This window comes from Psittacula echo (assembly GCF_963264785.1).
Source record: "Psittacula echo genome assembly, contig: SCAFFOLD_174, whole genome shotgun sequence".
In the NCBI taxonomy this organism is placed as follows: Eukaryota; Metazoa; Chordata; class Aves; order Psittaciformes; family Psittacidae; genus Psittacula; species Psittacula echo.
This window is the reverse complement of record NW_027664231.1, coordinates 1-14,233: the sequence shown is the minus strand read 5'-3', so window position 1 is coordinate 14,233 and position 14,233 is coordinate 1. Positions and strand designations below refer to the sequence as shown.

At 62.6% G+C, this 14,233-nt stretch overlaps 3 protein-coding genes across 3 annotated transcripts; all 3 read left to right on the top strand.

Annotated features, from left to right (window-relative positions):
- The first annotated feature begins 648 nt into the window (after positions 1-648).
- On the top strand, positions 649-2,363 carry LOC308232631 (uncharacterized protein). Its single transcript, XM_080639865.1, has 2 exons — positions 649-1,925; positions 2,113-2,363. The coding sequence occupies exons 1-2, from the start codon at positions 689-691 to the stop codon at positions 2,238-2,240; spliced, it is 1,365 nt and encodes a 454-aa protein (XP_080495991.1). The 5' UTR covers positions 649-688; the 3' UTR covers positions 2,241-2,363.
- A 1,993-nt stretch (positions 2,364-4,356) lies between these two features.
- Positions 4,357-11,045, top strand: SNRNP70 (small nuclear ribonucleoprotein U1 subunit 70). Its single transcript, XM_080639864.1, is given in 11 exon segments — positions 4,357-4,849; positions 5,410-5,567; positions 5,643-5,705; positions 5,980-6,034; positions 6,117-6,181; positions 6,314-6,376; positions 6,463-6,544; positions 10,064-10,165; positions 10,250-10,337; positions 10,421-10,725; positions 10,728-11,045. Coding segments are annotated over 11 exon segments (1,590 nt in total). The 5' UTR covers positions 4,357-4,557; the 3' UTR covers position 11,045.
- Positions 11,046-11,652: 607 nt separating this feature from the next.
- LOC308232624 (protein lin-7 homolog B-like) lies at positions 11,653-13,843 on the top strand (the record flags this gene model as incomplete). Its single annotated transcript, XM_080639851.1, is given in 6 exon segments — positions 11,653-11,692; positions 11,792-11,910; positions 12,394-12,465; positions 13,636-13,771; positions 13,774-13,809; positions 13,812-13,843. Coding segments are annotated over 6 exon segments (435 nt in total), but the record flags the coding sequence as incomplete, so codon positions are not given.
- Between the last annotated feature and the right edge of the window lie 390 nt (positions 13,844-14,233).

The window sequence follows — 14,233 nt, the reverse complement described above, 5'->3', positions numbered from 1 at the left end:
GGATCCATCATCCAGACCCTAGATCCATCATCCAGACCAATGGATCCATCGTCTGGACTCTGGATCCATCGTCAAGAACAATGGATCCATCATCCACAGTGGGTTAACAGAGGTTACAGCCCGTCTGGACCCCTAGATCCACCACCCAGCCACCTGAAAACACCATCCAGACCAATGGATCTGTCATCCAGACCAATGGATCCACCACCCAGACCCTTGATCCACCATGCAGAGTGGGATAATGGAGGCTAAAGTCCACCCAGATGCTTGGGTCCACCACCCACTATGGGTTAATGGGTGTTAGAGCCCATCCGGATCTGTGGGTCCAGCACCCAGCCCTATGGATCCGTATCCCAGAGCAGAATAACAAGGAAGAGTAGAAAAAGGAAGAGGAAGTTGATGGAGATGAAGAGGAGGAGGAAGAGAAATGGGTGGAGGAAGGCTGGAGGAAGGCTGCTGCTGTTGGGGAGAAGGAGGAGAATGAGGATGAGGAGGGTGAGGAGCTGGGAAGGAGAAAAAGAGGAGGAGGAAGAAGAAGAAGAAGGAGATTGAGCTGGAGCAGATTGATGCTGATGAAGAGGAGGAGGATGAGGAACAGGAAGATGAGGGTGATGGAGCTGAGGACCACAAGGAGGAGGGTGGTGAGGATGAAGACGATGGGCACAACGAGCTTGAGCACCAGAAGGGGATGGATGACGATGATGAGGTTGAGGGGGAAGATGGAGTCCATGGTGATGATGGGGCTGAGGCCCGTAACGATAAGAACAACGGTGCCAATGATGCTGAAGATGAAGATGATGATGTCAAGGAGGAAGACGATGATGTCAAGGAGGAAAACGGTGATGTCAAGGAGGAAGATGATGACGTCAAGGAGGAAGACGATGATGTCAAGGAGGAAGATGATGACGTCAAGGAGGAAAACGGTGATGTCAAGGAGGAAGATGATGACGTCAAGGAGGAAGACAATGATGTCAAGGAGGAAGACGATGATGTCAAGGAGGAAGATGATGACGTCAAGGAGGAAGACGATGATGTCAAGGAGGAAGACGATGACATCAAGGAGGAAGACGATGACGTCAAGGAGGAAGACGATGATGTCAAGGAGGAAGACGATGACATCAAGGAGGAAGACGATGATGTCAAGGAGGAAGACGATGACATCAAGGAGGAAGACGATGATGTCAAGGAGGAAGACGATGACATCAAGGAGGAAGACGATGACGTCAAGGAGGAAGACGATGTCGAGGAAGATGATGATGTCAAGGAGGAAGACGATGATGTCAATGAGGAAGACGATGACGTCAAGGAGGAAGACGATGATGTCAAGGAGGAAGACGATGACATCAAGGAGGAAGACGATGACGTCAAGGAGGAAGACAATGATGTCAAGGAGGAAGATGATGATGTCAAGGAGGAAGACGATGATGTCAAGGAGGAAGATGATGACGTCAAGGAGGAAGACGATGATGTCAAGGAGGAAGACGATGATGTCAAGGAGGAAGATGATGACGTCAAGGAGGAAGACGATGACGTCAAGGAGGAAGACGATGACGTCAAGGAGGAAGACGATGACATCAAGGAGGAAGACGATGACGTCAAGGAGGAAGACGATGACGTCAAGGAGCAAGACGATGATGTCAAGGAGGAAGACGATGACGTCAAGGAGGAAGACGATGACGTCAAGGAGGAAGACGATGACGTCAAGGAGGAAGACAATGATGTCAAGGAGCAAGATGATGATGTCAAGGAGGAAGACGATGACGTCAAGGAGGAAGACGATGATGTCAAGGAGGAAGACGATGATGTCAAGGAGGAAGATGATGATGTCAAGGAGGAAGACGATGATGTCAAGGAGGAAGACGACGACCCCGACAATGACGATGATGGGGCCAAGGCTGCTGGCGCCCACGATGCTGAGGCTGAAGGTGAGGAGGACCACGGACCCCCCCATTGACGCAGCCCCCCCCGGCTCACCTGCAGCCCCCCGTCGGCGCCGGGCCGGAACTGGGGCAGGGTCTCGAGGCAGAAGACCACGATGGAGACGAGGATGATGAGCACCGAGAGCAGCGCCACGGCGCGGGCGCCCACCGAGCTCTCGGGGTGCTCGCACAGGAGCCAGGCGCGGCGCTGGAGCCGGCCCCGCGGCAGCGCCTCGGCCGCCTCCACCGGGAAGCCTTCGGCCTCGCGCAGCCGCCCTTCGGCCTCCTCGCCCAGCTGGTAGAACCGCAGCTCCTCCATGAACACGTCCAAGGGCACATCCGGGGGTCTCCGGAGCCGTCCCCCCGATTGGTAATAGTAGAGCACGGCGCCGAAGGCCCCGATGTGGCGGTCGAAGAAGTACTCCCGGCGCTGGGGGTCGAAGTACCGGCGGCGCCGGCGTGGGTCCCCCAAGAGGGTGTTGGGGAAGCGCAGCAGGGTCCGGCCCAGGGTCTCGAACCGGCGCCCGGCCACGTTGATGGCCACGCGCTCGCAGCACCCAAGCGGCTCCCCCATGGCCGACGGGGGGGGGTCTTGAGGGGTTGATGGGGTTGGGGGAGCTTTGAAGTCCCTTTGGGGTTCTTGGAGGGGTCGATGGGGTTGGAGGGAGGAGGTTCCTGGAGGGGTTTGTGGGGGTTTTGAGGGGGTTTGTGGGGTTGGAGATGGGTCTGGGAGCTCCTTTTGGGGTTCTTGAAGGGGTTTTGGAGGTTCTTTTGGGGTTCTTCTGGGGTTTATGGGGTTGGAGATGGGTCTGGGAGCTCCTTTTGGGGTTCTTGAAGGGGTTTTGGAGGTTCTTTTGGGGTTCTTCTGGGGTTTGTGGGGTTGGAGAAGGGTCTGGGAGCTCCTTTTGGGGTTCTTGAAGGGGTTTTGGAGGTTCTTTTGGGGTTCTTCTGGGGTTTGTGGGGTTGGAGAAGGGTCTGGGAGCTCCTTTTGGGGTTCTTGAAGGGGTTTTGGAGGTTCTTTTGGGGTTCTTCTGGGGTTTATGGGTTGGAGATGGGTCTGGGAGCTCCTTTTGGGGTTCTTGAAGGAGCCTTGGAAGTTCTTTGTGGGTTCTTAATGGGTCTGTGGGGCTGGAGAAAGTTCTTGGAGGGGGATTTGGGGCTCTTGGGGGGGTTCTTCTGAGGTTTATGGAGTTCAGGGACCCTTGAAGTCCTTTGGGGGTCCTTTAGGGATCTACAGGGTTGGAGGGAGGAGGTTCTTGAAGGCGATTTTGGGGTCCTTGAGGGGTCCTTTAGGGCTCTACGGCATTGGAGAACCCTCGAGCTGCTTGGGGGTCCTTCAAGGTTCTACAGCATCGAAGGAGCTTCTCGGAGGTGGCTTTGGGGTCCTTAAGGGCTCTATGGGGTTGGGGACCCTCAGGGTTCTTGGGGCTCCCACAAGGACCCTACAGCTATGGGGGGACCCTCAAGGTCCTTTGGGGTCCCCCCTGTGTCACCCCCCGGACCCCTCCAGGGCCCCCCCCTCCTGATTGCTGTGGGGCTCCTGGCACCGGGTGTCCCCAAGCCCTGCCCCACGTCACTGGGGGGGTGTTCCCAATCCCTGTCACCGGGTGTCCCCAATGGGTCTGTCCCCAGCGCCTGTCCCTGCCTCTCCCCAGCCCTTATCCCCTATCATGGGGTGTCCCCAGCCCCTGGCACCGGGTGTCCCCTGCCCTTAGCCCCCTACAACCGAATGTCCCCAACCCCTATCCCCTCCCACGGAGCGTCCCCAAACCCTGTCACCGGCTGTAACCCTGTCACCGGCTGTCCCCGTCCCCTTCCCCGGTGTCCCAACCCCTATCCGCTGTCCCCAACCCCTATCCCCTACAACCGGCTGTCCCCAACCCCTGCCGCTGCCTGTCCCCAGCCCCTATCCCCCATCACCGGGTGTTCCCCCCCCCCGTCTCCTGCTGTCCCCAAGCCCCTGTCACCGGGTGTCCCGACCCCGCCACCGCCGCCGCCGCCGTCCCGTAAACAGGGTGGCCCCAATGGTGTCGGGTTCCCCCCCGCGGGCTAAAAATAACGGGGTCGGGGGGGGGTGGGGGGGGTGTCACCTGCTGTCCCCAGTGAGGACGGGGGTTGTCACCCCCCCACGGCACAGGGGGAGTCACAGCCGGTGCTATGGAGGGGGGTAAAGGGGGGGGTCACCTTGGTTGCTATGGGATAGGGAGGGGGTGACACTCTGGTTGCCATGGGGATGACAAGGCGTTGTCACCCTGGTTGTTATGGGGTGACGAGGGGGGTGTCACCCTGGTTGCTATGGCGAAGAGAGGGGGTGACACACTGGTTGCCATGGGGATGATGGGGGGGGGGGTGACACACTGGTTGCCATGGGGATAACGGGTTGGGGGGTGACACACAGGTCCCTGGGGGGTGGCGGTGGTTGTCATGGGGTGAAAAGGGGGTGACATACTGGTTGCCATGGTGATGACAGAGCGTTGTCACCCTGGTTGTTATGGGGTGACGAGGGGGGTGTCACCCTGGTTGCTATGGTGCAGGGAGGGGGTGACACCCTGGTTGCCATGGTGATGACGGGGGATGTCACCGTGGTCACTATGGGACACACAAGCTTGAGCAGCGCGATTGCTATGGCAACAAGAGGATGTCACCCTGGTTCCTATGGCAACGAGAAGGGGCGGGTGTCACCCTGCTTATTATGGGTTGGCAAGGGGGTGGTTCCCCCCCGGTTGCTATGGCGACATCACCCCCCCCCCCCATGGCGACGGAGGGGGCGTGGCCTCTTCGCGACACCGGCGCCGTCCCCTTAAGCCCCGCCCCTTCCCCCCCCGGGCGCATCCGCTTCCGGCTCCCGCCTCCGCGCCGCGGTCGCGCATGCGCAGAGCGAGCGGAGCGGCCTGGCCCGAGCCGGCGGAGGGAGCGCGAGCGCCCGGGGGGTCCGTGGGGAAGGGGGGGGGGCTCCGGTGTGGGGCCATGGGGCCTATGGCGCCTATGGGGGTCCGATGTGGGGCTGTGAGCGGTTATGGGGCGTCAGTGTGGGTTTGGGGGGGCTCAGTGTGCTGTTATGCGGGCCTATGGGGTCTCGGGGGGTCTGATGAGGGGTTACGGGGCCTGGGAGGGGGGCCGGTGTGGGGCTATGAGGGCCTATGGGGTTCTAAGGGGTCCCAGTGTAGGGCTGTGGGGGCTTATGGGGCGTCAGTGTGGGTCTGGGGGGGCTCAATGCGCTGTTATGGGGTCTCGGGGGGTCTCATGGGGGGTTATGGGGCCTCGGGGGGGGGCCGGTGTGGGGCTATGAGGGCCTATGGGGTTCTAAGGGGTCCCAGTGTAGGGCTGTGGGGGCCTATGGGGCGTCAGTGTGGGTGTGGGGGGGCCCAGTGGGGTGGAATGAGGCAACTCAAGGGGGTTTAACAGTGGTGTGGGTGGGGGGGATCTATGGGTCCAGGGTGGGATCTGTGGGTCTTGGGCTGCTGCTCACGCTCTCTTTCCCCCCCCCCAGAGCCCCCCAAGATGACTCAGTTCCTGCCCCCCAATTTACTGGCGCTCTTCGCCCCCCGGGACCCCATCCCCTACCTGCCTCCCCTGGAGAAGCTGCCCCACGAGAAGCACCACAACCAGCCCTATAGCGGCATCGCCCCCTATATCCGGGAGTTCGAGGTGACCCCCACACCCCCGCCCCCCCCACCCCCTAACCCCTCCCTGCCCCATAACTCACCCCGCGTCTCCCCATAGGACCCCCGCGATGCCCCCCCCCCGACCCGTGCTGAGACGCGAGAGGAGCGGATGGAGAGGAAGGTACAACCAAACCCCTCCAAACGGGGGGCAGAGGCTTAAAGTGGGGGGCTGTGGGGCACAACCCCCTTGCTATGGGGCTGAGGGTGATGGGTGGGCCCTCAGGTCTCAGGATCGTCCCCCCCCTTCACTTCAAGGCATCTGTATGGGGCTGGTTCTCCCATTGCTTTTAGTGGATCCCAATTAGTTTTGGGGTCCCCCCCATTGATGTGGGGGGGGGTTGGCTCTGGGGGTGCCCCATAGCTTCGTGTGTGTGTGTCTTGTGTCCCCCAAACAGAGGCGGGAGAAGATTGAGCGAAGGCAACAGGAGGTTGAGAGCGAGCTCAAGATGTGTAAGTTGGGGGGTTCTATGGGGCAGGGGGTGGTCTCCCCCATGTCCTCTGACCCCACTGAGCCCCCTCTTTGGCTCTTTAGGGGACCCACACAATGACCCCAATGCTCAAGGAGATGCCTTCAAGACCCTCTTTGTGGCCAGAGTGGTGAGTGCTGGGGGGGGGGTGGAGGGGTGAGGGGGGGTCCTTCCAGTCTATGAGGCTCCCCCAATCTATGGGCTCCCCTCACCCCTCTGACCCCCCAATTTAAGGTGTCCCCCCCATTCCCCCCCCTCCCAGAACTACGACACGACCGAGTCGAAGCTGCGCCGCGAGTTCGAGGTGTACGGCCCCATCAAGCGGGTGAGCAACGCCCCCCCATGACAACCCCCCCATAACACCCCCCGCAACACCCCCCGCTTGCGGGGTGACGCTGCTGGCCTGTTCAGATCTACATGGTGTACAACAAGCGCTCTGGGAAGCCCCGTGGTTACGCCTTCATCGAGTACGAGCACGAGCGGGACATGCACTGTGAGTACCCCCCGCCGCAACACCCCTTTCCCCCCTACAACCGCATGTCCAACCTCTCTAAGCACAACCCTGCGTCCCCCTTTGGGGTCCTGCGGGGCCTGGGCTCTCTCGCAGGTAAGTACAATGCGGGGAGGACCTACAGGCGACTGAGGCAACAGGCGACTGAGTTCCAGGCGACTGGCGGCCGTGGCTGTAGGGAGCCAAGGCTACAGGCGGCCAAGCTCTAGGCAGGCAAAGCTACAGGCGGCCAGGGCTACAGGCAGCCATGGCTTCTGGTGGCTGAGCTATAGGCAACCAAGGCTACAGGCGGCTGGGGCCACAGGCGGCCATGCTCTAGGTGACTGAGGCTACAGGCGGTTGACCAAGCTGCAGGCGGTGGCCAGGGCTGCATGTGTTGGCCGAGGCTACAGGCAGACAGGGTTACCAGTGGCTAAGCTATAGGTGAGCAAGGGTACAGGTAGTCAAGGTACAAGCGGGTGACCAGCTACAGGCGTTGGCTACGGTTACAGCCCAGGGCTACAGGCAGTGGTGCAGCTATAGGCAGCCATGGTTACAGCTGGTCAAGATACAGGCAACCAAACTACAGGCGGTGGCCAAGGCTGCTGTTGGCCTAACTACAGGCAGCCAAGCCTACAGGTAGCTGAAGCTACAGGCGACGATGCTACAGGTAGGCAAGGCTATAGTTATCTAAGGCAACAGGCAGTGCCTGAGGGTACAGACAGCCAAGGCTACAGGCAGTCAAACTTCAGGCAGCCAAAGCTATAAGCAGTGGCCAAGGCAACAGGCAGCCGAGGCTACGGGCAGCCGAGCCCATAGTTAGCTAAGGAAACAGTCAATGCTACATGTTGTGGCCAAGGTTACAAGCAGCGGAGGCTACAGTCAGACGAACTGCAGGTAGCCAAGGCTGTAGTTAACCAGAGCTACAGGCAGCTGAGGCTACAAGCAGCCAAGGCGACAGGCAGAGCTAGAGAGAGCTGAGGCTACATGCGGCCAAGCTACAGGCGGTCAGAGCTACGGGCAGCCAAGGCTACAGGCGGTAGCCAAGGCTACAGTTGAAGCCCAGGCCATAGGCAGTGCCTGAGGCAACAGGCGGTCAAACCCCCCCCCCCAGCCAATGCAACAGGCAGTGACCACCAACAGTCGGAGGCTCCGGGAAGCGCCGCTCTCTCCTTCCCCCCCCCTTCACCCCGTCCCCCCCCCCCCCCCGCGGTTGTCGCGTCCCCGTGTCCGGTACCGGGCGCGTGTGCGTGTGTGCGCGCGCGCACGTGTGTGTGTGTGTGTGTGTGTGTGTGTGTGTTGCTGGGGGGGGGACCGGGGGGGACGCCTGTTGCCGGCCGGGGTTGTATTAACACTGTTTTATTGTCACTGCAGCCACCTTTGTGATGGCTTTTGCCACTGCTGGCTTGCAGCTGATCCTAGTGCTCCCCCTTCCAACACCTCAGTGTATGGTTGGTATAAGGGTTTGTATGTTGGTAAGACACCTTTTTAACCCCCCCACAACACCCCAAAACACGCGGGGAGGGGGTGGGAAGGGCGGGGGGGGTGTTCTGAGGAACACCCCCCCCCCCCAACCCCCCGCCTTCACCAACAGGGTTTGGATGGGGGGGGGACACACAGATGCACCCATCGCATCCCAGCACAGCCGGGATGAGAGAGGTGCCATCAACCCCCCCCCCCCCCCCCTTTTTGGCTTTTTATGAGGCCCCCCCTGTCCAAAAGAACCCAAATCCCACTGCGGTAGATGGGGGGGGGGCTCTTCTTAGCCCCCCCACCTCATTTCCCGCCCCCCCCCCCCCCAAACAGGGCTTAAATCCCTTTTGGAATATCCCCCCCACTCTTAACACGGTCACGGCCTCAGTCTCTGCTGAGGTGGGGACACGTGGCCCCTCTTTTGGGGGGGGCCCTAAGGAGCCCCCCTTCACACCCATTGAAGTGAATGGGGAAGGGGGGGCAACAAGTAGGATTCCCCCCCTCCCCCCAATTCCCTTTGGTACTGCCCATGGAGGAAGGGGGGGGGGGGCTGTGAGTGCCCCCCCCCCATGTGGGGCCCAGGGTGGGGCGGTGCTCATGGCACCAATCCCCTCTTAATAAGAGATCTGTTGGGGGACACCCCCCCAAAATAGATCAATGGGGCAACCCAAATAGATAGGTGGGGGGGGACCCCAAAATAGATCAATTGGGGACCCCCCCAAAGTAGATCGGTTGGGCCCTCTAATATAGATGAATGGGGGGACCCCCATGTAGACCAGTGGGGACCCGAAAATACATCAGTTTGGGGGACCCCCCCAATGCAGATAAATGGGGGGACACCCCCATTAGAGATCAATGCGGGACCCCCAAAATCTGTCAGTTGGGGACCCCCTGAAGTAGATCAAGGGGGGGGACCCCAAATAGCTCAATTGGGGCCTCCCGGAAATAGATCAATGGGGGAACCCCCCCCCATGATGTTTGTGTAGGGTCTCCAGCATCGCGATGGAGGGGGACAGCACCCATAAAGGGGGGGGTCGGGTTTGAGGGGGGGCTGAGCCCCCCCATGGGTTTGGGGACTGAACCCCCCAGTCCCAGTGACGGGGGGAGGGGGATTTAAGGGGGGGCTGAGCCCCCCCAACCCATCCCTATGGGGGGGATCTATTGGGGGGGTCCCGATGGGTGGGGGGAGCACCCATGGGTGTGCGGGGGGGTGGTTTTGGGGGGGGGTTGAGGGGTGATGGGTCTCAGGTAAGGCCCCAGCGCCTGTCCAGGACCAGGAGCTTCCGGAAGGTTCTTTGACCCCCCCCAAGCCGAGGGGGGGGGACACGGACCCGCCCCCCCCCCCCCCCATCATCGTGTACCCCAGGGGGGGAGTATGGGGGGGCTGCGTCCATCCTATTGTGAGTCATAGGGGGGGTTGGGGGGAGTGTGTTATGGGGGGGATGCAGGTAAGGCAACATTGGGGGTGCCCCCCCCCCAGATCAACGTGGGGGGGGTCCATGTGCAAGTGGGGGGGGGTCAATGTGAAGGTAAAGGTGGTTCCCCCCCAAATCAACGTGAGGGGGGGGTCAGTGTGAAGGTAAAGGGGTGACCCCCCCCAAGTCAAGCCGGGGGGGGGTCCAAATGCAAGTGGGGGGGTCAGCGTGAAGGTAAAGGTGGTTTGTTCCCCCTCCCCCCCGAGTAACCAACATGGGGGGGGGGGGTCAATGGGCAGGTAAAGGGGGTGCGTCCCCCCCACAGTTCCATGGTACGAGCTTATGGGGGGGTCACCTTGTCCCTAACCTCTTTCCTTTCCAGCCGTGTATCTGGGGGGGGGGAGGCACCCCCTTTCCCCCCCCCCAGGGCATCCGCAGCCCTTGGTCCTATTGATGCTGATGATGCTTTTGGGGGGGGGGGGGGGGGGGGGCTGGTTTTGCGGGGGCGGTACCACTTTGGGGAGGGGGGGGGCGGGCTGGCAGGTCCCCTTGTTACTAACCCCCCCGTTTGTCCCCCCCCCGTCCCCCACTTTTGTCCGTGTCCCCGTCCCGTCCCGTCCCCCCCCCTTTATAGCCGCCTATAAACACGCTGATGGGAAGAAGATCGATGGGCGCCGGGTGCTGGTGGATGTGGAAAGGGGACGGACAGTGAAGGGATGGAGACCCCGGCGCTTGGGTAAGGAACCCCCCAAATCCATAGGGGACCCCCCCCCCCCTTTTATCAATGGGGACCCCCCCTTGATGTTGGCCTCTGTTGCAGGGGGAGGTTTGGGGGGTACCCGCAGAGGAGGAGCCGATGTGAACATCAGGCACTCGGGCAGGGACGACACCTCCCGCTACGATGAGAGGTGAGAGCGGGGCTGGGGGCCCCCCCCTATGGCAGCCCCCGGGCCCCCCCCCCTTGGCGCCCCTCACATGGTATCGCCCGCAGGGACCGCGAACGGGAGCGGGAGCGGGAGCGCCGGGAGCGCTCTCGGGAACGGGAGCGGCGCCGTTCGCGCTCCCGGGACCGGCGCCGCCGCACCCGGAGCCGCGAAAAGGAAGAACGGGACCGGAAGCGTGGCGGGAGCCGGGACCGTAGCAAAGAGCGCGACCGGAAGCGCCGCAGCCGCTCCCGCGACCGCAAACGGGATCGCGATCGGGATCGCGACAAGAAGGAGGAAGGGCTCGAACCGCTGGAACCCCCCGAGGACTTAGGGGGCAGCGGGGGCATGGGCGGCGTTCCCGATCCCGGCCCCCCGATGGGCTGGGATCCAAAGGGGACGGGGAGGACAAGAGCCGGGAACGGGAGCGGGAGCGGCGCCGCGGGCACCGGGAGCGGGAGCGGCGCCGGGAACGGGAGCGGGAACGGGAGCGGCCGGAGCGCGAGCACAAACGGGAACGGGAGCGTTTGGAACGGCGGGAGGAGAGGCCCCCCGGGCCGGACGCGCCGGATGCGATGGGCGGAGGGGGCGACCCCGGCTCCGAGCTGTTCCTGCAGGCGGATTCCCTCCCGCCGCCCGAGGGGTACATGGGGGCTGAGAACGGGTACCTGATGGAGCCTCCCATGGAGTGAAGCGGGGGGGGGGAACCCCCAAAACGGACCCCCCTCCTCCCCAAACCCCCCCCCCCCGTTTTTGTGCTTCAAATAAAGGTGTTTTAATGGAAAGAGGAGTTCGGGGGTCGGGGCAGCGAAATGGGAGGGAATATGGGGAGGGACCCCCCCCAAATGGGATGGGGGGACTGAATGGGAGAGGACACCCCCCACATAGGGTGGGACATCCCGAATAGAGCGGGTTTTCCCCCCCCAAAGGGGGTGGGAGACCCCAATGGGGGGAGGGCCTAAGTAGGATGAGAATCCCTCCCCCCTCCCCAAATAGAGTGGGACCTTCCATATGGGGATGGGACCACCCCCAGTAGGAGGGGGGAAGCCCCCAAATAGGGACCCCCCCCACACCTTTAATGACGATGGGAAACGCTAAAGGGGGTGTGGGGGGCAATAATTGAGGTGGGACCCACCCCCCCCCCGATAGGACGGGACCAATCCAAATGGGGGGGGGGGGGAATAAATAGGGTGGGATTCCCCCCCCCCCTCCCTTTTGGGGGTCCCTCGGCGTGCATATGGGGGGGGGGTGTCGGCGCATGCGCGTGTCTCCTCGGGGGCGGTGTCGCGCGCGAGGAGCGATGGCAGCGCTGAGCGGGGACGCGCTGGGGCTGGAGCGGGGTGAGGGGGGCAATGGGGGGGTAATGGGGGGCAATGGGGGCAAAGGGGGGGTTCAATGGGGTGCAATGGCCCCCCCATGACCCCCCCCCCCCCCCTCAGACGTGGGGCGGGCGGTGGAGCTGCTGGAGCGGCTGCAGCGCAGTGGGGAGCTGCCCCCTCAGAAGCTTCAGGCGCTGCAGAGGGTCCTGCAGAGCAAGTTCTGCTGCGCCATCCGCGAGGTGGGACCCCCGGAACGGCCCCCCCCAAAAACCCCCCTTGGGGGCCCCAAAACCGGCTCCGGGACCCCCAAAAACGGCTCCGGGACCCCCAAAAACGGCTCCGGGACCCCTCAAAACCCCCCTTGGGGCCCCCAAAAACGGCTCCGGGACCCCCACAAACCCCCCTTTGGGACCCCCAAAAACGGCTCCGGGACCCCCACAAACCCCCCTTGGGGCCCTCAAAAACGGCTCCGGGACCCCAAAACCCCCTTGGGGCCCCCAAAAACGGCTCCGGGACCCCCAAAACCCCCCTTGCGGGTTGCACCTGGGGACCCCCAAACCCCCCCCCTCTGCCCCCCATTGCCCCTCAAGACCCCCCAATCCCCACCAGCAGCCCCCGGACGGGGTGGGGGGGTTGCCCCTGGGTACCGGGTACCCCAAAACCGGGGTGCCCCCCCCCAAACCCGGGGTGCCCCCCCCAAACCCGGGGTGCCCCCCCCCCAGGTCTATGAGCAGCTCTATGACACCCTGGACATCGCTGGAAGCCCTGAGATCCGGGCCCATGCTACAGCCAAGGTACCCCCAAACCCCCCCCCAAAGCACCCCAAAACCATCCCAAAGCCCCCCCCAAACTGACCCGGGGACCCCAATACCCCCCCTTGGGGGACCCCAATTCCCCCCCCTTCCCCTTGGCCCGGGGCTGCTCCCGTCTCTCGCCTGTGGTGTCCCCCCTGCCCGTGTCCATCTGTCCCCTCCCGGCTCCGTCTGTCCCCCCCCCGCCGTGGCCGATTCCTGTGCCCAGGTCCTGCCCTTGTCCCTGTCACCATGGACCTGTGGTCCATAGCCAGTATCCCACATCCCATCCCCATCCCCATCCCATCCCATCCCCATTCCTATCCCATCCCCAATCCCATCCCCATTCCTATCCCCATCCCCATCCCATCCCATCCCCATCCCATTCCCATCCCATCCCATCCCCATCCCCATCCCCATCCCATCCCCATCCCCATCCTATCCCATCCCCATCCCCATCCATCCCCATCCCCATCCCCATCCATCCATCCCCATCCCCATCCCATCCCCATCCGATCCCCATCCCATCCCCATCCCCATCCCCATCCCATCCCCATCCCATCCCCATCCCCATCCCCATCCCCATCCCATCCCCATCCCATCCCCATCCCATCCCCATCCCCATCCCATCCCCCATCCCCATCTCCATCCCCATCCCCATCCCATCCCCCATCCCATCTCCATCCCCTCCCCATCCCATCCCCATCCCCATCCCATCCCATCCCCATCCCCATCCCATCCCCATCCCCATCCCATCCCATCCCATCCCCATCCCACCCCATCCCCATCTCCCATCCCCATCCCATCCCCATCCATCTCCATCCCCTCCCCATCCCATCCCATCCTCATCCCATCCCATCCCCATCCCCATCCCATCCCCATCCCCATCCCATCCCCATCCCATCCCCATCCCCATCCCCATCCCATTCCCATCCCCATCCCATCCCCATCCCCATCCCCATCCCCATCCCCATCCCACCCATCCCCACCCCATCCCCATCCCCATCCCCATCCCCATCCCATCCCATCCCCATCCCCATCCCCATCCCATCCCCATCCCATCCCCATCCCATCCCCATCCCCATCCCATCCCCATCCCATCCCCATCCCCACCCCATCCCCATCCCAATCCCATCCCATCCCCATCCCATCCCATTCCCATCCCATCCCCAGGCCACCGTTGCTGCCTTCGCCGCCAGCGAGGGCCACGCTCACCCGCGCGTGGTGGAGCTGCCCAAGACGGACGAGGGCCTCGGCTTCAACATCATGGGGGGCAAGGAGCAGAACTCCCCCATCTACATCTCCCGCGTCATCCGGGGGGGTTCGCCGACCGCCATGGGGGGCTCAAGCGGGGGACCAGCTCCTCAGCGTCAATGGCGTGGTGAGGCCCGGGGGGGGGGCTTCAGTGCCTGAGCAGGGGGGCTGGGGGGGGGTGATGGGGGTAATGGAGGGGTTTATGGGGAGGGGTTTGGGGGGGGTTATTGAGGGATTATGGGGGTAATGGGGGTAATTGAGGGGTTATGGGGGGGTAATGGGGGTTATTGAGGGGTTATGGGGGGGTAATGGGGGTTATTGAGGGGTTATGGGGGGTAATGGGGGTTATTGAAGGTGAGGGTTATGGGGGGTAATGGGGTATTGGGGGGGTTTGGGGGTTTGGGTATTGAGGGTTTGGTTATGGTATGTGGGGAGGGTGTTGGGGGGTTTGGGGGTTGGATGGTTTGGGGGGTTGGGTGGGTGTTTAGAAGTTTGATATTATTATTATTAAGTGTTT